General features: G+C 35.3%; 1 protein-coding gene across 7 annotated transcripts in view; it reads right to left on the bottom strand.

Annotated features, from left to right (window-relative positions):
* The window catches only part of DIAPH2 (diaphanous related formin 2), an 865471-nt gene that overhangs the window by 374782 nt on the left and 466381 nt on the right, over nt 1-24308 (bottom strand). For all 7 annotated transcript variants that reach the window (XM_082447366.1, XM_082447367.1, XM_082447365.1 and 4 more), the window contains one exon: nt 17963-18092. In XM_082447366.1, the coding sequence (XP_082303492.1) occupies nt 17963-18092 (130 nt within the window). The remainder of the gene's footprint in view (nt 1-17962; nt 18093-24308) is intronic.

Raw genomic sequence — 24308 nt, 5'->3', positions numbered from 1 at the left:
GACAAAATAAACAGGATAATAACTTCTAGTGCTAGACCAAATTCAAGATTAGGTGGTTATCTATCACGCAGATGGAGTTTACTAGGTGCATACCTGAATTTCATTTTTCTAGGCTTTATTTTGGTAAATAGTATTTCTCAAGTAAAGCAATTAGTTGGGCTGATGTTGGCTTACTGTTTTCAGGAACAACAGTTGCCTAACTTCATTATTAGCAATGCAAAACCTTTGAAAAAGTGTTGCTCAGTGCCGCATGGCAATGGTGTCAGGCCTTGGAAGACACTACTCTAATCATTACCACAAAACCCTTGCTTACTGTCTACTTGTCTACCTATGTTTAAACTGCATCCTCCTGTGATAAACCATAATGGAAAAGAATATGAAAAAGGATATGTATATATATATATATATATATATATATATATATATATATATATGTATAACTGAATCACTTTGCTGTATAGTAGAAATTAACACAACATTGTAAATCAAATATACTTCAATAAAATAAATTAAAAATAAGCTGCATGCATTTCCTGAAATTACCTGCCTGTCAATTCCTCAAACGATTATATTTCAGTGCATGAAAATATAATAAATATACAGACACACACATCAGTCTTCTCTTTAATAAAACGTTGCTGGTGGGACTTCCCTGGTGGTCCAGTGGTTAAGAATCCGCCTTCCAATGAAGGGGACGTGGGTTCGATCCCTGGTCGGGGAACTAAGATTCACAACAACTAAGCCCACACGCTGCAACTACTGAGCCCGCGCGCTCTGGAGCCCGTGCACCACAACTAGAGAAGCCCGCACGCCACAACGAAGGTCCCACGTGCCTCAGCTAAGACCCAATGCAGCCAAATCAATCAATCAATATTAAAAAAAAAAAAGTTGCTGGCTACAAGTAGGTATTTTGAGTAGGTGTTGAAGGGATTTTTAATGTTTAAAAATATGGTGAGTAGTTGAAACCATAAAACTCTTAGAAGAAAAATGGGGGAGAGCTCCTTGACATTTGGTCTTGGTGAAGAATTTTTGGATTTGATACCAAAAGCACAAGCAAAAAAATAAAAAATAAACAAGCAGAATTACATCAAACTAAAATGCTTCTGTGCAGGAGAGGAAACACTCAACAAAATGAAAAGACAACTTACAAAATAGGAAAAAATATTTGGAAATATATTTGATAAGGGCTTAGTATCTAAAATATATAAGGAACACATGCATATAAATCAATAGCAAAAAACCAAACAACCCAATTAGAAAATGGGCAAAGGGCATGAAAATGTATTTTTCCAAAGAAGACATACAAATGACCAACAGGTATATGAAAAGGTGATCAACAGCACTAATCATCAGGGAAATAGAAATCAAAACCACAATGAGATTATCACTGTATACTTGTTAGGATGACTATTATAAAAAAGTCAAAAGATAGGAGGCATTGGTGAGGATGTGAAGAAAAGGAAACCCCTATACACTGTAGGTGGGAACATAAATTGGTACAGCTACTATGGAAAAACAGTATGGAGGTTCTTCAAAAAATTAAAAATAGAACTACTATACGATCCAGTAATCCCACTTCTGGGTATATATCCAAATGACAAGAAATCAATATTTTATAGAGATATCTGCACCCCCATATTCATTACAGCATTATTCATAGTAGGCAAGACATGGAAAGAACCTAAGTGTCCATTGACAGATGAATGTATAAGGACAATTTTATATATAAATTACACACACACACACACACACACACACACAAACACACATACACACTCCCTGGTGCCATGAGTTCAATTTTTTTTTTTTCATTTCACACATAATTGAGATCATGCAATATTTATCTTTCTGTGTCTGGTTTTTTCATTGAGCGTAATGTCCTCCAGGTTCATCTATGTTGTTACAAATGGCAGGATTTCCTTCTCTTTTAAGGCGTAATAATATTCTATTTCACTTATATGTGAAATGAAAAAAAAAATTGAACTCAGTACCAGAGAGTAGACTGCTGGTTACCAGAGCCTGGGGGGTGAGTAGTGGGTGGGGGAAAAGGGGAGATTTTGATCAAAGGGTACAAACTTACAGTTATAAGCTGAATAAGCTCTGGAAACCTAATATACAGCATGGTGACTACAGTTAATAATAATGTATTATATACTCAAAATTGCTAAGAGAGCAATCTCAAATATTCTCACCACACATACACGTGCGTGCGTGTGTGCGCACACACACACACACACACACACAGAGGGTAACTCTGTGAGATGATGAATTGTTAATTAGCTTGTTTTTGGTATTCATTTCACAATACATAAATTTATGAAAACATCACATTGTACAACATAAATATACACCTTTTTAACTTGTCAATCATACCTCAATAAAAAAATACAGTGAGGAATACATATGGTAGAGTCTTAATGCCACCAAAATGGTGTCCATTTTCCTCAATGCTTTTTTCGTAAGAATTTCAATATGCTCAGAGTTCTGATTAGAAGATTCTGGAACCAAAGATTTATAAAATAAATAAAAGCTGTCATACATATTAAAAAATACAAGACTTTCTTGGTGATAAATCTTTGTGCACTTGCAGATCCTCTCAACCCCAGAACACTGCATACTATTTCATGTGTGTTAACCTCTAAATAACTATCTACAGTCCTCCCTTGGTATACACGGGATTGGTTCCAGGATCCCACACGGTTACCAAAATCCGTGGATGCTCTTATATAAAATGGCATGGTACAGTCAGTTTTCCATATCCATGGGCTCTGCATCTGTGGATTCAACCAACGGCGTATTGAAATTTGTTGAATCTGTGGATGCAGAACCCGTGGATTTGGAGGGTCAATTGCATGGAGTTTTGTGATGATCAAGAGTTTATCAGGGCTCATACATATCTACGTGTGTTTGTGCGCATGTGTGTGTGTGTGCGTGCACGTGTGTGATTTTCTGCATGTATGTGTTCATGACTACATTAGTATTCTTTTCTTTAAAACAAAGGCTCCTTCATAGGTAATACAAATGATACATTATGCACAGAACAGAACAACATCTGGTGCACTGGTTTAACAGAGCATATCTAAACATTGTACTTATCATTATTCTTTACAGTTTCAATCAAATTAAATTCTTCTCCATGCTGGAAGTTACAGAGGCACTTTTATGCCCTCTCAAATGGGTGTCCTCCTAATTCACTCAAAAGTACCCTATCAGTTACCTGGATCCCTGGCCCCAGGGTTTGGTATTTTAGCCACTTCTCTTGACTATCCACTCTCACTCTCTTGGTGATTGAATCCACTCACACGGATTTAACTACTATCTATGTCCTCGTCACTTTCAAATGTCTATCTCTAGCCCCAATATCTCCGTGAACTCCAGACTCCCATATCCAACTGCCTACCTGATGTCTCCATTTTGATATCTAATAGGTATCGAAACCTTACTATGACCAAAACTGAACTCCAGATATTCCTAACTCCCAAACCCAGTCCTTCCACAGTCTTCTCCACTTCGACTGATGGCAAATCCATCTTATTTCAGTTGCTCTATTCACAGCCTTTGGAGTCATTGTTGAAGAATCATACTGTCATACTCCTCTTCCTATTTATAAGCAAATTCAGGTGGCTTAATCTTTAGAAAAATAGTAAGTCTACATTTCTCATAAGCTCCACCACTGTTACCCTAATTGACGCTAACATCTTTCCTCACTTGATCAACTTCAGTGGTCTCCTGATCTCCCACTACTCTTGCCATATTGCAATCCATTTCTCCACTTGGCAGTCTGAATGATTCTTTTAAATATAAGTCAGATCTCATTACTCCCATACTCTCAACCTGCTAATAGTTTCCCATCAGACTCTGAATAAAAGCCAAAGTCCATTCCAGGGCCTACAAAGTCATACATGTTCTTGCCCGTGGCTACACCTCCAACCTCTTTTCCTATCACTCTCCCCGACCACTCACTGGTTCCCTTACTCTCCTTCAACTACAATATGCACTTAGAAGACTCAGCGAATTTTGCATTTGCTGTTTCCATTGCTTGAAGTATCCTTGACTGAGATATGAACATGTCATGTTACTTCAGTTTAATCAAGTTTCTGGACAAAGGTCACCTCCACAAAGAGGCCTCCCTGACCACTAGATGTAGTACTACAGTACCCTCTGTCATTCTCTATTCTCTTATCTTGCTTTATTTTTCTTCATAATACTCATGACTGAAGGGAATTATATTGTTGTCTGTTTTTCCCATGAAAATGAGAACTTTGTTTTATTCATAACTATAGCCCAAGGGTCCAGAATGGTGCTAGGCATATGATCGGTGCTCAATAATTACTTGTTCAGGAAATGAGTGAATCAATGAATGAACTGTATGATGAGTTATTTCTTAAAATTATTTCATGATTATAAATATAAATACACAGTCGATCCTCATTATTCATGGATTCCATATTTGTGAATTTGCCTACTTGCTGAAATCTGTAACCCCAATCAATACTTGCAGTGATTTTGTGGTCATTCAGAGACATACACACGTGCAGAGTGGTGAAAAAATTTGAGTTGTCTTGGGTGCATGTTTCCAACTGAGGTTGAACAAGGGGACACTGTGCCTTCTTGTTTCAGCTCTCACACTGTAAACAAGTGTCCTTTTGCAACCTATTTAGTACCACATTTTTCTCATTTTTGTGTTTTGGGTGGTTTTGCTTTTTAAAATGACCCCCAAGCACAGTGCTGAAGTGCTGTCTGGTGTTCCTAAGTGCAGGAAGGCTGTAATGTGCCTTACAGAGAATATACTTATGTTAAATAGGTTTCATTCGGGCGTGAGTTATAGTGCTGTTGGCTGTGAGTTCAATGTTAATGAATCAATCATATATATTAAATATAGTATCTTTAAACAGAAACACACATAAACAAGGTTATGTATTGATTGCTTGATGAAAATTGTGTGACCAGAGGCTCGCAGGAACCTAACTCTGTATTTCCCGTAGAAGCAATGATTCAATATTCCCTAATTCAATGTTTACAATGACTTTATAGAACATAACTACTACAAGTAACAAGAATCAATTGTATATACCACACAGAAGACACAGAAAACACAAAAATACTACTGACAACAAATATTACTGTTACGTATATTATGATTAATAAAATTTGGATCTTATTGTCTATTATTTTATTTGAATTTACTATATTATTTGTATTCACCATGTCATTAAAGTTCATTGAAGGCTTCATTTTATTCAAAATATATTACATTATATGTATGTTCTATGATTCATTTTATTATTTCTCTTAATTCTTAGCTCTTCTGGATATTTCCAATTATTCACTGTTACAAATAATGTTACAAATGAAATTTTTGTGAATAAATCTTGGTACCCATTTCTGATCATCTTCTTAGGACAAATTAAATGTTTGCAGTTAGTTTGAGGCTCTTGATACATTTTCCTTTCCGAAAAATTGAGGTCATCTTGAACTTGGACCATTAATGCATATGTATCTCCCCTATACCACCTGTGTCAGTACTGAGTATGTGACAGTTTGTTTTTAAACTTTGTCACTTCAATAGCTGAAAAATTGTATATTATTGTTTTATGTGTATTTCTTCCATTACTGATGAGGTTGAATATTTTTGGTATGTTTGTCTTCTGAGAACATTCTGTCCATGTGCCATTTGTCCACATGGATGGCACATGTATTAGAATTGTTTCTAATGAATTTCTAAGTTGGGATATCAACTGAAATAATTAATAGAAGTGTAAGATATAACTCATTTTCCTTTGAAGAACTCCTATTCAGTGTGATTTCTAATAGTAAAAGATACATGAATAAATGCCCAAATTAATTTACAGCATGCCCCACACTTCCATGGAATATATAGCTGAAGAAAAAGGGATATATTTAAAACAAGGGATATAAATGTGCAACTCAGGGACTGTAAGTCCTTATACTATTAGAATTAAATAAACAAGTGTTCAGTTGGTGACCATATCCCTCAAGAAGGGTTAGCAATAGAGATATTCTTTGTTCATCACCACAGGGTGTTACTACTCTCTGTGAAAATGTAGAAGGAAAAATGAATTGAATGAAACCCTAAATCCTGACAATACCATTTTATATATTTATCAGTTTACTGTAGTTTTAAAGTAAAACAATAAGTGTTTGTATTTATACGATTTCATTGGGTGTTTCTAATGGTAATAATTAATTTCCCATTAAAATCCAGAATTTATCAAGGTTTATACTGCCTTCTCAGTTTATCTTAAATTTATGAGTAAAAATTTCATTTTTCATATCTTTTTCAACTATGTTTTTGATATTACTCTCAGTGTTGTTATAATGAAAAGAATAAGTGATATAGAAGTAGCCAAAATCTTAGCTCTTATTAATTGTGTGACCTTGAGCACTTTATTTAATGTTTCTGAGACTCAGTCTCCTTTTCTCTAAAACCAGGCATACTGCAGTGCCAGGCACTTAGTAAGCCCTTTATAAATGGTAGTGGTTAATATTATCACTAGTATTAGAAAAAAATGCATAATTAAGTGAAGAAGCAATAGCTAGCATAAACATTAGCCTTGGGTTTTGTGCTACAAATGCAAGCAGAATCCATTTCTTAAAAATGCACGTAAAAGAAATGTTTTATTATCATTTGTATTAGTTATTATAATAATATTTTAAATTCACACCTTTTTTATGTTCCCCTAAACATTTACTATTAATTATTTAGAACATTCAATTAAAACTATATGTTTTTTCTTTTCTTCCATGTTTACACATACTAAAGACAAAGATATCCTATCAGAATAGGATATTGGAAATTTTATGATCAACTCTTAAATGTGGAATAATAATTCTTCCATCAGAGCTTGGAGATGTCATTCAAAATGAGATGAGCCTATGTGATCACGTTTTTAGAGTCTAATTTCAAAAAGACTACGAGATGGAAAAAAGTAAAAGAACATGTAAAGAAAAGAAAATTAATGACATCATATGTTATTTCAGAGTGCTTCATGATTTAACAAGTGAATTTTGACCTTCATTTTTTAAATGGGACTGAACAAACGTAAAAAACCTGATCAAAATCATCTGGAATTAATATCTTTATGCTAGCTTGAATAATAAATCGCTATTTACATATAACACTTTTCTCTTAAGGCATATCCACACTGAATATCTAATTTTATTATCATAATCACCTGAGGGATAAATATGACCATCTATATTTTTCAAATTAAGAAATGTCATGATACAATGAGGAAACAGGCACTGAGAGGTTAAGTGGCAAAACTATGATCCAACAAGTAGGTAGTAACAAAGTTGAAACTAGAATATATATGTTATGATTCTCATCCTTGGCCATATTGTTTCTAGCACGCGTCTCTTTCAGATATGACTGTACCAGAATTCTTTGCCACAGAGCTATTAGCTTCCAATAGGAGTCAGGGTTTTTTTCCCTCATTATTTCAATGACTCTTCTAATAGAAATGCCAGCTCCATTCTGACTGTTTAACGTGGAAATACTCTAAAGGAGTTTGGGTCATATAAAATTAGCATAAGTCAATATTATATTTGCTATTTACTATAATTTACCTCAACAACTTGTAGAATCCCAATTCCAGAAAAAGACCCAGTTAAATTCAAGAAATCACCCCAGCCACGTAGTCTCCTGTGTTCAAGCCACGTTTGAAACGTGTAAAAAATGGAGAATGGGGGCAGCTTTTTAGGTAGATCTGATACTGTTCTTTCCTCTTCCAAAATCCCCAACCCTAATATCCCTAAACCAGATTCATCCTTATTGATGAATCCATCAAAAGAACTGGTAGTGGTAAAAACTGCAGTGACAGTAACCAAGTTGATTACCAGATTCTACCAATTTCCCCTGGTGGTACAAGGGAATCTCCACTAAGGACAGGAGCCACCTCTTCCTATGATTCTGCCGTGGCGGCAGAGAGCTGGTTTTTTCTTCATTTCTTTCACTCTTCCCTCTTCCCTTACTCTCCCCTCTCTACCTTGACATTACTACTTAACATCAGTCCCTAAACCTCTTGCATCAAATACGTCCCTGTGTTTTACTTCAGGAGTCAATCACATTTTAACATTTGCTGTATGAAGATTCATTTTTCACCTAACAAGACTGTATCCACAAGGAGATTAAATGAGCAATATTCCCACATATCCTCTTTCCTGACATTGAAGCAAAGACACGATGATAACAATGACAGCAGTGACAGGTTCTTGGTGAAAATTTTACCTCAGGATGTGCTCGGGACATGTTAGGACTCAATAATGTACAAGACAGCATAATACTGACAACAGCTATGGAAAAGAAACATTCACCTGAATGTTTACATGGCATATAATGTGCTTGGTGATTTTTTTAACTTTTTTTTTCCTTTTTAACACTAGAGTGTACCCATCCACTCTCAGACTAAAAGACACTTTGACAAAATCCTTAAGTGACATACAACTTGCTGAAAAACAGTAATTATTTACAATAACATCAGATCAACTCTGACAGCAGTTATTTATACAATGCATGTGATCATTATAACTAAGCACAGGTAAAAACACGAGGACCTTTTGAATTAAAATGTAATACCTTTCTCACTTTTCATCATTCATTACACATTTTAAAAATACAAATGACTGCCTATTAAAAAATGCTTTGTTGAAGCATATATCCCTCGTGCACACAGGTGACCAGCTGAATGAATTTTCACAAACTGAACACACCCATGTCACCAGGATCCAGATCAAGAAACAGAATGTAACCAGCACCCCAGAGGCCTTCACATGTTCCCTTCCAGCCATTAACCCACCCCAAAACTAACCATTTATAATGATTTCTAACATCCTATTGACAGATTAGTTTTGCCTTAAACAGCTACTTTTAAAGAAAACATTTTGAAGACCTGGTCTCAATGTGTAAGAAGTTGAAATTAAGTATCTGCAGATATATTTTAGCTATTTTAAGTACGCAGAAAGTTTCACTGGGGTTAAATAAAGATGGCAGCTAAGATCCGGTGGAGGTTTCAAAATCATTCACTGAGCTGAATTTACTATGCCAATACTGTGTTAGATTCTCCCTTGAAAAAGCAAACTAATGATAACATACATTATTTCAGAAAGCATCATGCCAGGATGCAGCCATGATGCAAAACAGTATAGGATATTGTAATGCAAAAGAGTATAGGATCAAGCACCAAACTAAGAAGCTCAAGTAAGTACTATGGTAGAAGGGGGGAAGTGAGAGACGCCTGAAAGCCAAAGCAGCTGGGGAAGGCTTCATAGAGGGCCATCAAAAGATACATACATTAGGCTCAAAAGGGCTGAGTGAAGAGGGGGGAATTTCAGTTTAGAAAAACACAGAAGCCTAGGCTCTGAGACAGGCTGGGCCATGGAGTTGGTGTGAGACAGATGAGCTATGCATACAGTTCTCTAGCAGAAAGAGATTCTGGGTTGCAAAAGCTAAGGTACTCTAACAAATGCCTGTAAGTCTATAAAAAATAGCTGACTTATATTGAAGCATTTTACTCAAGTCCAAATGGCCATGGTCTCTGCTTCCTTTCACTGTTCCCTGAAGATATGAATGTTTTCAATAGTTTCCTGTAGAAATGAAAATTAATTACAGGGTTTATATGTTATGAATTAAAAACACTGGTTGGTAATGACTAGATTACTGACCAGTAAGAAAACATGACTCTCTTTCCTAAGTCCTTTTGACATTTCAGGTTGAAAATATATTTTTTATGCATGTGTTGGACGTCTTGTGGTTTGTAGTATTTTAAAGAAATTCACTTTGTTTAAAAAAAAAAATTGGACCTAAGTGTCCATCGACAGATGAACGGATAAAGAAGATGTGGCACATATATACATGGAATATTACTCAGCCATAAAAAGAAACGAAATTGAGTTATTTGTAGTGAGGTGGATGGACCTAGAGTCTGTCATACAGAGTGAAGTAAGCCAGAAAGAGAAAAACAAATACCGTATGCTAACACATACATATGGAATCTAAAAACAAACAAACAAACAAAAAATGGTTCTGAAGAACCTAGGGGCAGGACAGGAATAAAGACACAGAGGTAGAGAATGGACTTGAGGACACGGGGAGGGGGAAGGGTAAGCTGGGACGAAGTGAGAGAGTAGCATTGACATATATACACTACCAAATGTAAAAAAAAATTTAGTGGGAAGCAGCCACATAGCACAGGGAGATCAGCTCGGTGCTTTGTGACCACCTGGAGGGGTGGGATAGAGAGGGTGGGACGGAGACGCAAGAGGAAGAGGATATGGGGATATATGTATACATATAGCTGATTCACTTTGTTATACAGCAGAAAACAATACAACATTGTAAAGCAATTATACTCCAATAAAGATGTTTAAAAAAAAGGAATAATAATAGTATCTGATGAAAATATAGCAAATATTTGAAAAACCATACTGAAAAAGAAACCTCATTTTCATTACTGGAAATGGCTATATCACCAACCCATTACTTTAAAAACTGACAAATAAAGGGAACAAATTGAGCATTTAGCCTAACTTTCCTGTATGAGCTATATTTCAGCAAAGCCAATAGTTGCTGAGGATAGTCTTTTACAGAACATTTCTAGCCAATAAATGCAGAAAGTATAGTAAAATTAGAAAGTCACCATTCTGCAACCTCTAATAAAATAATGGATCAGGGCAATAATCATCATAGGTGCTAAGACCACTAGGTGAAATTTGATAAGGAACTTTATAAGGAAGAAATCAGGCTGACACCATCTGAAAGTGGAACATCCAATATTATGTCTCCTCATGTGATGCAACAAAAAGTACAAAGCACTTGCTTCAAAAAAAAAAAAGAAAGAAAAGAAGAATAAAACAAAGAAACCTGGCTCTAATCAAGCCTCCAGTTCTAACTTCTCATGTACAAGAAATAAGGAGGCTAGCAAAAAAGTTAAACACCAGAAGAAACCAATCAGCCACATTCAGAATCCAGCACATTCTTCACGATAATTAACTTGGTTTATTCAATAAACAATAGCATTTTTTAACAAAAAAAGGAGAGACCATTATAAATTAAAAGAGTTAAAAATATAAAAACCAAATGTGATGTGCACATTTTGTTTGCACCCTGATTCAAATAAACCAACTCTAAAAAACACTTTTGAAATAATCAAGGAAACCTGGAATGGGTATTAGATAATGTTAAGAAATTGTTCATTATGTTAGGTATGGTAATCGCATTGATTTGTGTTTAAAAAAATATATGCCCTTATATGTCAGACATATATTATGCATATAACGTGCATAATAAACTAGTAACTCTAGTTAGATGATAGGATAGTTGGGATTTTCTTTAAAGGCTGAAATATACCTGCAAAAACACTATCACTGTCACCAGTAGTAGTAGTAGTAGTAGTAGTAGTAGTAGTAGTAGTAGTAGTAGTAGTAGTAGTAGTAGTAGTAGTAGGGATGGGAAATAAGGCTAACAAAATGTTTTATAATATGGAAACTGAATAATAGGTATACTAGGGTTCATTATATTTTTCTCTGTAATTCTGTATATGTTTGAAAATTTCCATAATAAAAATAATTTAAGCCTCAAAAAAAAAAAAAATTGGGGTGACCTGGTGAGAGTAAGGAAGAAAGTATATCAAACTGGAAAATGTATGAATTAGACTCCCTAAAACTTAGTATTCTTCTCAATTTTTATAAGATTTTTATGGTGTCAATATGATAGAATGCAATTCATTCAGCAAAATTATTTATTTGAAATAGCGCAGGAAAGGTCCAAAAAAAGCTAGACAATTTAACTTTGTTATTAAAATGATATAGTGGTACAATGTATACTCAGTTTTATTCAGACTGCTAACATCTAAGTAAGGTCAATTCTACTGACATTCTGTTAACATTGGTTTATTATCATTCTGTGCTTCTAAAAAGTTAGACCAAAACACAAAGTTGTTTTTTTTTTTTTTAATTTTTATTGGAGTATAGTTGCTTTACAATGCTGTGTTAGTTTGTACTGCACAGCAAGGTGAATCAGCTATACGTATACATATATCCCCTCTTTTTTGGATTTCCTTCCCCTTTAGGTCACTGCAGAGCACTGCGTAGAGTTCCCTGTACTTTACGGTAGGTTCTCAAAAGTTATCTATTTTATACATAGTATCAATAGTGTATATATGTCAATCCCCATCTCCCAATTCATCCCATCCCCCCCTTCCACCTTGGTATCCATACATTTGTTCTCTATGTCTGTATCTCTATTTCTGCTTTGCAAATAAGATCATCTATACCATTTTTTTAGATTCCACATAATGTGCGTTAATATACGACATTTGTTTTTCTCTTTCTGACTTACTTCACTCTGTACGACAGTCTTTAGGTCCATCCACGTCTCTACAAATGACCCAATTTTGTTCCTTTTTATGGCTGAGTAATATTCCATTGTGTATATATGTACCACATCTTCTTTGTCCATTCCTCTGTTGATGGACATTTAGGTTGTTCCATGTCCTGGCTATCGTAAATAGTGCTGCAATGAACACTGGGGTGCATGTATCTTTTTGAATTATGGTTTTCTCTGGGTATATGCCCAGTAGTGGGATTGCTGGGTCATATGGTAGTTCTATTTTTAGTTATTTAAGGAACCTCCATACTGTTCTCCATAGTGGCTGTACCAATTTACATTCCCACCAACAGTGCAAGAGGGTTCCCTTTTCTCCAAACCCTCTCCAGCATTTATTGTTCCAAAACACAAAGTTGAAATCTGCTAGGAAATCCTATGGTTTCATACTTTCTCACACCTTGGGTCCTATGAGTTACTGTACATTGAATGCTCTAAAAACAGTAGGATTTTGTCCCATAATTCAAAAGATTTTTCAATAAAACAGTAGACAGTATAAAAGTAATTTTTTTTGTTCAGTCATTAGAATAAAAGATGTTTCAGCAGTTAGATATTACGTTAAGACAGTTGGCTGCCATTAGTTCCTATGAGACTTTTAATCCTTACTGTTCACCATAAATCTTTATGGTTTGGTAGTCTCCATAAGTTTAGATACTCTCCATTAAGAGCTCGATTGTTTCCAATTTTAACTTTCTCCATGAAAGAAGTAAAACATGGACCAGGAAATATTGTTAAGTCATGGTGTCTTCTTTATTCTAACTTATCTTGTTTCTCCTCTTGTATTTACAGTAAACAGTAATTTTCAGGTTGCTATTCTCAACTTGCCAACTTCCCATAATGCCTTATTTTGAAATACGCCTGCTGTACTAAAAGGATATGCAATGATTCAATGTAGTAAACATTTATTGAGCATTTACTTCTCTCTGAGATGCTGGGCTAGCACTGAGTCTGTTGGGACAAATGGGGCATATTCCTTGCCACTGAGGTACTCAACCTAGGAGGTACAGAGAGAAGCATACAATGAAATAAAAAAATGCAAATGTGGCAGGTGCTGTATTACTAATAAAGCTGAAGTACTGCTGTGACTCAGAGAAAGGAAAGGGTATTTCTGTCAAAATGGGGATAGAGAGACTGGAGTACTGTATAGAGGAAGTGGCATTCATACTCCAGTAAATCTTTTATTTGGTCAGCGTTGATTTTCTATGTTTTCCGATATGTGAGCATGAATCTCTGTTGTATATTTTAGACCACAAAGGAAGGAAAAGTGGAGCTGAAATGTATGTAATAAAACAATAGACAAAGGTCTGCAAACCTTCATTGACTGTGTGATCGTGGGCAATTCCTTCGTCATTCTGGGCCTCAGTTTCTTCAACTGTAAAATGATGAATTTGGACTAAATGCCATCTTGGGTCTCTTTTAGCAGGGACGAGATGATCTCTAAAGCTTCTGCCAGCTCTGGAGTTTCAGAAAATGTTGCTTTGTTTTTTTGCATTCCCCCAACTTTTTTTTAACTCTGCTATGATTTTACTTTTTTCTTTTCCTTTATCTCATAGATTTTTCCCTACAATAGTTCCTCTAATCTAAACTTTCATCACGATTAATCCTGTGAAGAAGTCAGAGTGGGTAAATAGCTAATCAGAGTTACTAATATAGCATGGAAAGATGGCAGATTATCAAAAGGTATGGTTGGTCATTAAAATTTATAATAGTTGATTTAAATCATAAGAAATTAACACTGCTTATAGAAAACTTAACCAACTTTTATTTTGTAGGATGGCAGTAATTTAACTGAAGTGAAACCCATTTCGGAGGTATGCAAAACCTTAGGATTAATAGTACCTTCAAATACATTAATATAATTTTCTCCTGTTGAATGGAATAGTTTTAATTAAACTTTACTAACCCTTTTGTTTTAATCCCTGGAGCTGACCTATAAAACACTAGAGGTTTTACATCAAACTGTAAAAATCCTCAAAGCCGAAAGTTAAAGTGATAGCCACAGGGTGGGGAAAAACAATGAAGGATTTACAAACTAGGTCTAGTAAACCAGCAATGCTTTATACAATACAGATCTAGATATCTGTTATATATAATTATATATACATATATAATCTTTAAAATTATTCATTGGGGAAAAGGTAATGGTGGTTTATCAAATATATTTTCAATATTTTAAAGGTATTAGATTCTCTATAGTAACCACTTTTTTTCTCTCTAAAGACTCATTGGTATGTCAAACAGGAATGAGAGGACCTGCAGATTTGTAATTTAACCTGGAAGAAAATGACCAGAGAAATATTATTTTATGAATTCCACTGGTAATAAGATTCCATTGTACTGTTTGAGTCTGAACTTCATAAGGGCGGCTTGCCTCCCCCACTCCCTGCAATAATAACTAAATAGATAAATAAATAAGTGAAACCAAAGCAAAACCAAACCACTCTCCAATTCTTTAGGCAATGCTTCATAAACGTTTCCCACCCAAGAGCCCCTAATGGAAGAGAAGATTGAACGTGCTCCCCAAGGGATCTGCGGCAAGTGTGAAATTTCTTTGAAGTCATCTGTTTTATTTTAAAAATTCATGCGAATTTTGCATTCCACTCCATAATATATCTCTGTGTTAATGTAAAATGATGTGTTTTCTCCCAATATCTTTGAGTTACTGAGCTCTAGGAAAATATGCTAAGTTTATACCATAGCTTTGCATCGTCCAAGACACACACAATTTTAGAAGGTTAGCTTAACAAGGAATGAAGGCAATTTATAAAATACATTTTTCCATGAATCCCACATATTTCTTACTTTAAGTTTTCTTTTCACTTCAAGGTAATTTTTTTTTCTTTGTCAGTTAATTTGAGGTCTATAACTTTAGTACTGAGCTGAAATACATTTATTTGCTATAGCAGACAGAAAAGATCCTTATTCTATCAAAATAGGTACTTGGGTTTTAATAATCAAAAAACACAGAAGGGGGGAGGGATACATTAGGAGTATGGGATTAATAGATATACACTATTATATATACAATAGATAGGCAACAAGGATTTACTATATAGCACAGGGAACTATATTCAATAGCTTGTAATAACCTATAATGGAAAAGAATCTGAAAAAAGATATAGGTATATATAACTGAATCACTTTGCTGTACACCTGAAACTAACACAATATTGTTAATCAATTATACTTCAAAAAATAACATAAAAAATAAAGACAGAATTTTCAAAGGTATAAGAAAAAAAACAAAAACAAAAAAATAGAAGATATTAGTAATCATACAATTATTCTTGAAATATGAGTTATATAACTCAATTATTAACTGAATTAGTTTCATCTTATCTATATCACTCCAGTTTAAAAAGACAGGTACTTTTTTCTTTTTGTAGGCAATCATTTCACAAGGAGATAGTCCAAAATCATGGAAAATGAATTAATATATAGTGTTGATCTATTTTTATTTTTGCTGGTTGGTTGTGAATATAGATATGCTTGCTATATACACAGTACTGGAGGTGACAGAATGTGATTCAAACAGGACTGAAATCTGTATTAAGCAAAGAAGACAAGTTAGACTTAGACACCAAGGAAAAGTATTTAACTATAAATAAGAAGTTAAGTGGCTTGACCTTTCATACCACATTCTGTTTTTTCTTGCAAACTAAATTCACAAGTATTTTGTTCTAAGGCTTTAGTAGCAAAACGTTAAAAAAAAATTAAGGAAATGGATTCTGAACAGTGATTTGACAAACAATAGTCAGTTGTCTTAGAGAACAGGGCAGGTGAGATTTCCAGGCATATGATGCAGCATGAAATCATACACAGAGACAGGATTATTAAAAAGGAATAAAAACGGCTCAAGAGAAAATATTTCTGGACGCATGAGAACTAGAAGGAAATGAAAGGGGGATGCAAGCAGGCAGAATGTACTTAAGAACTTGTTGAGTTGCAAACTCTGAGTCTGAATTTCATAGGGAAAGAAAAAGAACTAGTCAAAATAACTTGAGAATGGGGATTGCTGCAGCCCAAACAGAAAGATAGGAAGAGGATTTCTGGCAAGTCTTTCGAATACAATGGCAGGAAGACTACACGAAAGCAGAAATAAGCAAAATACAACAGAGAGGTTTTGCTCTTGAAATGGATAGGAAGAAAGAAGTTGGTGATACTGTAAAAGAAAAATATGAAAGGATTTACCAAAAGCCCAGACGCAGGAAACAAACAAATAGAACTGAGTATAATACGTACTTGGCTGAGACTAGAGGAACTATAGGTACCCTTATGATTACTCTCTTCCAACAAGACAACAGCAACAACTATAATATTCATTAAATTAAAAGAATTAAAGAAATTTCATTAACTTCAATCAATTCAAGAAATATGTTGAGGATGTGATCAACAATCAACCAGACCGGCAGAGATGACCACTGAACAATATTACACAAACGACTTTCTGGGTTTTATAGACACACTTTTTTTCTCCTTCAAAGGACACTAACAGGTTTATATGGTTTGTAATAAACTCGGGAAACGTATATGCTTTTGAGTCCTTACTGAAAGTCCTCGGAGTTACAGAGAAGCAGAATTACTATAGTGCAGTTTCAAATATAAGATTTATGGCCTACTCTTCTTATCCAAGAGGGAAAATGTACTTCTCCACATACGTCATCTTACTTTCAAAAAATGTTTCCTTGACCCTTCCTCCTTTCTTTCACTTTTCAACCTCTTCTAAAAGTAGACAATACTTACTAACCAACAAAGCTAATCCATTCGAATTAAAGTCTTGGAGACATTTTTGGTCCTCCTCTCCTGTTCTTCACTGGTGCCAGGTTCTGCCCATTCTGGTCCTTCAATGATGCCCTGCCACCTACCTCATCAGGATCAGACTGCTTAGCATGACACTGAAGTCTCTGAAATGGCTACCTTACTGCTTCAGCCTGACAGTCAATGACTCTTTCACCATCCTAACACATTCCACCACTGTGCCTTCTCATATTGTCTGCTCTCTGGACAGCATACCCCTTTTCCATGTCAGTAAAAATCCTATTCTCGTGCTTCACCCTGTTGGCCTCCTCTTATCTATCCATTCAAAGGTTCTTTCTCTCTCATCTAAACCACAGTCCATTATCTTTTCCTGTAGCACTTCTCAAATTCATCTTTGTTTTATAAAGTATTTGTGTATATGTCTTTTCTTCCCTTCTAGATTTTAAACACATTCAAGCAAGAACTATCTCACGATCATTTTGATATCACCAAAGGCCCCAGAGTATGGTTCCTTTGCAAATAATATACACTTAAGTATTTATGAAATGAACAAATATACTATTTGATCAGAGATATGAAAGCTTCAATAACCTAGAAGTGCTAAAAAATAAAGTCAGTCAAAAGCAGGTCATTAAAACACACTATGCTGTCAAATATAAGCTAATGGAAACTATCTTCCTGCTTTTCTTATATCAGTAACCAAATAAAAATTACGATTAATGCTTATAGATTATTTAATCCTACCGCTTAAAATATTTACTTAGACAAGCTGTAGTCTCAAAGCAGTTACAAATCAATTACCTTTGCTTGCACTTTCTACATGTTCCAGTTCTTCAGGAAATTTCAGGATATCCCGGTATTTTTCCTCACAAATTTCAGCAATAAAATGCAAGAGGGTTGTCTTTTGATCTGCTGATTTAGTATCTCGGATCTGGAATGGAATAACGACAATATTTTTAGTATTTTTTAATAATATATATAGAGAGACTTTTTCTTTTTTTAAAATTATTATTACTTATTTATTTATTTTTGGCTGAGTTGGGTCTGTTCGTTGCTGCACGCGGGCTTTCTCTAGTTCTGGCGAGCGGGGGCCACTCTTCCCTTCAGTGCGCGGGCCCCTCATTGCGGTGGCCTCTCCCATTGGGGAGCATGGGCTCTGGGCGCACGGGCCTCAGCAGCCGTGGCCCACGGGCTCCAGAGCGCAGGCTCAGTAGTTGTGGCGCATGGGACCAGTTGCTCCACGGGCATGTGGGATCCTCCCGGACCAGGGATCGAACCCGTGTCCCCTGCATTGGCAGGCGGATTCCTAACCACTGCGCCACCAGGGAAGCCCGAGAGACTTTTTCTTAAACAAGAGAAATAAATGAATAAATGAACTCAATTCATTGTAACTAATTAAAAATTTTTTTAAATGTCTGGGGTAGTTCCTACTGGGGTCTAGTGACAGTGCTCTGGATTTTAAAATGAACTCCGCATTTTAAAAGACAGAAAGATGACCGAAAAAAGTAAAAAATTAAACATTAATCCGTATTTCTTAAAATGTCTAGATTATTATGGCAAAATGAACTATCCTTTTCATGAGAAAAGAACATTCACTTAAGTATTGATAATAATAGTCCAAGTGAATGTGTGTTTATGTTATCAGCATTCTGTTCTTTGCTTTATCACAGAAATATATTCTTGAAAGCTGGATTCGTCTGTGAGGTTGTATTTATTTCTGGCCATTGTTGATGCAAATTAATGTAAAAGAGCAAGCACATTTTACCCTCGTTTACTTGCATGGGCCATCAAAAAAGAATAACTGAAGGCTTTTTATGCTGATTTATAAACAGAATCTGACCACACAATCGTGATAATATGTCAAATTTTATTTGTCTGCCTACACATTGTATCTTCTTTTCAGAGACACTAGAAAAGGGATGCTGTGGTTAGAATGATAAAAGTCTTGAAAGTATAGGACCAAAAAAAATCTATGATGAGAATCCAAGTGTTTTCTTTAATATAACTCTCATACTAGACTAAGCTGCAAATGAAATCAAGGATTTACTTAAAAACAAAGGATAAATATGGTATAAAGTATCCACTTTTCTCATTCTATTGGATGCTATAAGTCTATAATCCTTAGATGATGGGTTTGTCCACTGATGTTCATACTTATTTGGGGTTTTCAGCTTTAAGGATTACTGTTTAGAATAAATGAATATTCTTTGCAAATAGGTTTATGAAAAGGCTGTGGAGGATATTTAGGTAATTACAGAGTAATTTAATCCTTATTGTTTTAGTGTCTAAGGAAAAAAAATCGTATTTAACCAATCAGTCCCATACTTTTTGTGCTACAGCTTTCTAACAACTGTTACGTTCCAATGATATGAACAACTTAAAAGAAATGTTAGTCTTCAGGCTCAAAACAAACAGCCACAGGAAGCATGATGCTGATAATTGAAGTGGCCACAATGATTTCTTTTAGAATTTCTGGGATTACTATTTATCCCATGTAGGTAAAATATTTAAAATTTTGCATTAGTGTACTGATCCACCAAACACTTCGAAGTACTACAAGGTTGAAATGACACAATTCAAGAACGAGCTATAAGAACAAAAAGCAACAAAAACCTCAAGGGCAACTTGTCTTAAGTAAGGCTTGCAGCTGTAGAAGAATCAATGGGAGGTTCACTTTCCTAAAGAGAGGTCTTTACCCGAGATTGCAGTGTTATATGTTCACAAAGTGCATCCCCTTCAGAGTATGCTGAATATTCCAAGTAATAAGGAAATAAACATTTTCTTTTTTTTCTTACAAATTAATTGAATTCCTAAATCCTAAAATCCTAAAAACATTAGGAGCTTAGGGAAACTGAAGGCATATCTTCCTAAAGGAAAGGAAATTGATCTATATTTTGTGAATTCTATGGAAACAAATTATTCACACATACACACACACACCCCAACAACAAAAACCCACCCAATTTTTTAGAACACTAAATTGTACAAGTATATCATAATTTTTTTTTAAATGCACATGGTGAATACAAGAAAGGAAAACACAAAAATAGCACTGTGCTCATATGGCAATCTTCTGGGTGATCTAAAAAGTTCCTTTTTGACATGCATGTTTATAAGTGCTTAATTTTCAGAAACTGTATTTGATAAATATTTATCCAGAAGGAGGGCCATAACTTTAATTCCTGTTAAAAAGTTTAGTAGAGTCAATGGTTACATTTTTAAAAGATAAACACTGCATAACATCTATACCATTAACTATTAAATATCTTTGTCAAAATCAGAAAGAGTGGTAGACAGAGTATGCATGTATTTTTTTAGAATTGTAACATTCCCTTCAAAGCGGGGACAAAGATGGCCAAGTGCCTATCCTGTCAAGCTGAGAAATATCTTGGTATGGTAGACAAACTGCTAAATTTGTATTGCAATATTTATTTTTTACATAACCTCACATCAGGAGTCCATCTTAAGGTTTCAAACTGGCAGGGAATATGTGGTCTTCTAAATTTTTCTTTATGTGCATGACACTTAGACCAATCATTTAAAAATGAATATATATATTATATATATATTTAATATATATATAAAGGAATTCCCTGGCAGTCCAGTGGTTAGGACTTGGCACTTTCACTGTTGTGGGCCCGGGTTTGATCCCTGGTCGGGGAACTAAGGTTCTGCAAGCCGTGCGGCGTGGTCAAAAACAAATGAATATATAATATTAAAATATAAAGGCAAAGCATTTCTACTTATTAAAGTATATTTACTTTGTATTATCATGTCTTCAGTCTCTCTTACCACATCTACACAGTTCACACGTTAGCCATCATCTCTCTCAGGACCTATTGTGTGGTTCGATGTCAAGTACAGAAGGCAATTAAGAACATTCACCTTCATCACTTCTAATGGCTAATGGCATTTATGCAATAATTTGCCCTTCCAAGTGTACTAGCTGGATATAGACATCTCTTGGGTTAGTACAAAGGTAATCTAATCTGAGTATGTTCAAAATCACTTTCAAAGTGTTTGGGTTAGTTTATTAAGAAATAAAATTGTTTTCCCTTTGATATCTGGTTAACTCAAAATTATGTTATTTTTACATTAACATCAAATATTCCAATAATACTTGTCCAGATTGCCAGAGTCTCACTGGTAGCTATTCCGTAAGCATTTCAAGGTTCACTCCAGCCAGCAGCCAAGTGCCATTTTGCATCCTAGGCTGTGCTTTCCCTCTCACCAGCAACAGTTAGGCAGGGGTATGAGATAGATATAGGACTTCTCTTTATAACATGCAAGAGGATGAACAAAATGGTCACCCTATAATCCTCTGTCTTGTATATATTTTCAAACAATAAAAACAGAAACAGTAGTTCCAGAAATTGGAATTATTTGAAAAAACTAACATTTTATAATATCTTAATAAGGTGAGTTATAAACGAATGATAACAAAAAAAAGAGTAATTCACTATATTCACTGATAAAGTGCCATCAGTTAATAAACCATATAGCGATTTTAATTATAATCCTCTGACCAATAAATGTTACACATAAAGATTAATAACTGAATTTATACTAACTGTATCTACCTAATCTTTAATAACTTTCTGAAATGGTACATGAATACAAAATACCTTTAACAAATTAACACCTATTTCTCTAGCAAATTCTGATCATTTCTTTTTTTCTAATAAACAGGAGTGCTATATTATGAAAGATAATATTTATATGTGATGTGTTCAAATACATTTCCAAAACTTCAGTTAGGCAGATAGCAAAATATCTGAATAACTAATTGCCTTGTAAAAGATTTTTTTATTTTGAATACTCTCATTCAAGCCTGAAAACCTGCAGTCTCTGCCCTGTTTTTGAAATCAGGCGGTTTGAACACACAGAAGCCAGCACACAGCCAGAGAGGCTGAGCAAACAACATTTTAATCATCTACGTCAGTCACACACAATCTTTCTGCGAAGGACCCCTTCTGTAGGTAATTTTCCCTTCTACTGAGATCTTAAGCCTATTTCTTCTTGCTCTGTCGTCAGTGGAAACTGAAAATAACTGGTTGCTATCCTCTGTATAACCACCTCAGAGAGTGAAAGCTCCCTTCTCAGGTGTCCTGTTCTCTTAAACCAAACAATTTCAGTTCATTTAACCTCACCACACAGATGTTAGTTTTCAAATGTTTAATTTTGTTAGGATGATTAGAACCCATTCAAAGTTTCCATTGCAAAGTCTCCCTTCAGCTACTAGAAAAGCACACGAACTTCTTGGTTTTACATTTAAGGCCCTTTTAGAGCTGGCCCTTGCCTACCTTTCTAATGTGTCCCCTGCTGCTTCCTGGTGCCTACCCTTCACTTCAGTCTGATTACAACTGCTTGCACATACCATGCAATGTCATACCACTGTGCTTTTGCACATCTTGTTCTCTCTCTAGACCCTCCTCTTTCTTTTTTTTTTTCTATCTGCCAAGTGAATACCTACTCAAATTTCAAGACTTCTCAACTACCCCCTCCTTTCTGAAGACTCCTCTAAGGAGTAATTGATGCCTTCCTTTGCCATATTCCTTCACTATAAACACTTCAACACAGTAGCTTCTTCCAGTCAGTATGAGCTCTTTCAAGGGAAGAGACCCTGTTTTACTAATTTTTATTGTCCATGGTACCTAGGAGCATGCTAGGACATACTAGGGAGGCAATCAATGTTTTCTGAATGAAGATTTCTCTCCACTTGAGTGGGCTATAGAGCAATACTTCTAAATTCAACTCTACTCTTGTTAAGTGTGTGTGTGTACATACATATATATATATACAGAGAGACTGACCCCAAAGCCCAGACTCTTCCAGGACACCATATCTGTTGAGAGTTATGTGAGAGTGAATGCCAGAATAAAGTTACAACGTGCCCCTTGGGAAATGAAGCACTATACGTTTATAAGGGGAGACAGGAGCAAAGCAATTATGAATGTAGAAGTACATTCGATGATCCACTGTGGGCTGGACACTAGGGATCAGAGATAAACAATGCATGGTACTTTCAAAGCCTCAGGGAACCCAGAATTTAGGAGACAACACAAAATTATACAGAAAGGAGATGACGTAGGAGAGTAATTTGGTGGTAAATGTCAAGGACTGATAGAGTTAAAATGATAACTATGGTACATGTAAACAAAGGCAGAGAAAGGACAAATTCAAGACACATTGTGAAGACAAACAGGATTAAGTCACTGAAAAGAAATACCTGGGATGAGGGAAAGGGAAAAATCAAAGACTCCAAAAGTTTTTAGTTCGGGTGATTCAAAGAATGGTTGTATTGTGTCAATGATAAGGAAAGCGATAACTCTAGAGTAAGCTGGCTTTGGGAAGGAGGTGGCAGTTCATTTTTTAAACATAAGTGGTAGGTACCTATGTGGAGCTAATCTATGAGAAGGTGGTCATGGCCATTCCACCCTCTCTGCTTCATTTTATCCTATATGATTTCACATAATAATGCTTCTTAAACATCCGTATGATCACGTCACTCTCTTCCTTCAAAAAATCCAATGGTTCTCTACAACTCATATAATAAAGTTCACATTTCTAAACAGAACAGTTATGGAGCACAGACTTTGGATTCAGACAGAACTGGGTTTGAACCTTGACTCTACCATTCACTAGTTGTGTGACCTTGGGCAAGTGACCTAAACACTCTATGTCTCAGCTTTCTCATCCATAAAATGGGCATTAGATAATACTTGTAGAATTGAATAAGATAATGTATTATCATGACCATGATCATCATCCAGATTAGAAGTGATGAGAGGCTACTTTAGCTTCCCATCTTCACACAGAGTAAGTCATTACCATAACCTAAAAGTCCCTCTGTGGTCTGGTCCCCCATTACCACTGAGATCTTATCTCTAGCTATTATCCCTCAGCAGCCCCCTTCAACAATGCTGGCCTTCATTCTGCTGCTCCTTGAATTCACCAGGCATGTGTCTTACTCAGAGTCTGTGCGTGTGCTTTTTCTCTGCCTGGAAGGTTTCGCTTTTACTCACCTGCATGCCTAGTTCCTTCCCATCTTTCAAGATCTATACTCAAAAGTCACTTTCTCATTATGGTCTTTCCTAGCTACTCTATCTAAAATTGCAGTCCACTCTCAAAACACCTCTTACCTCTT

Source organism: Balaenoptera physalus (assembly GCF_965194825.1).
Source record: "Balaenoptera physalus genome assembly, chromosome: X".
Taxonomy (NCBI): domain Eukaryota; kingdom Metazoa; phylum Chordata; class Mammalia; order Artiodactyla; family Balaenopteridae; genus Balaenoptera; species Balaenoptera physalus.
This window is presented reverse-complemented; position numbering and strand designations above follow the sequence as displayed.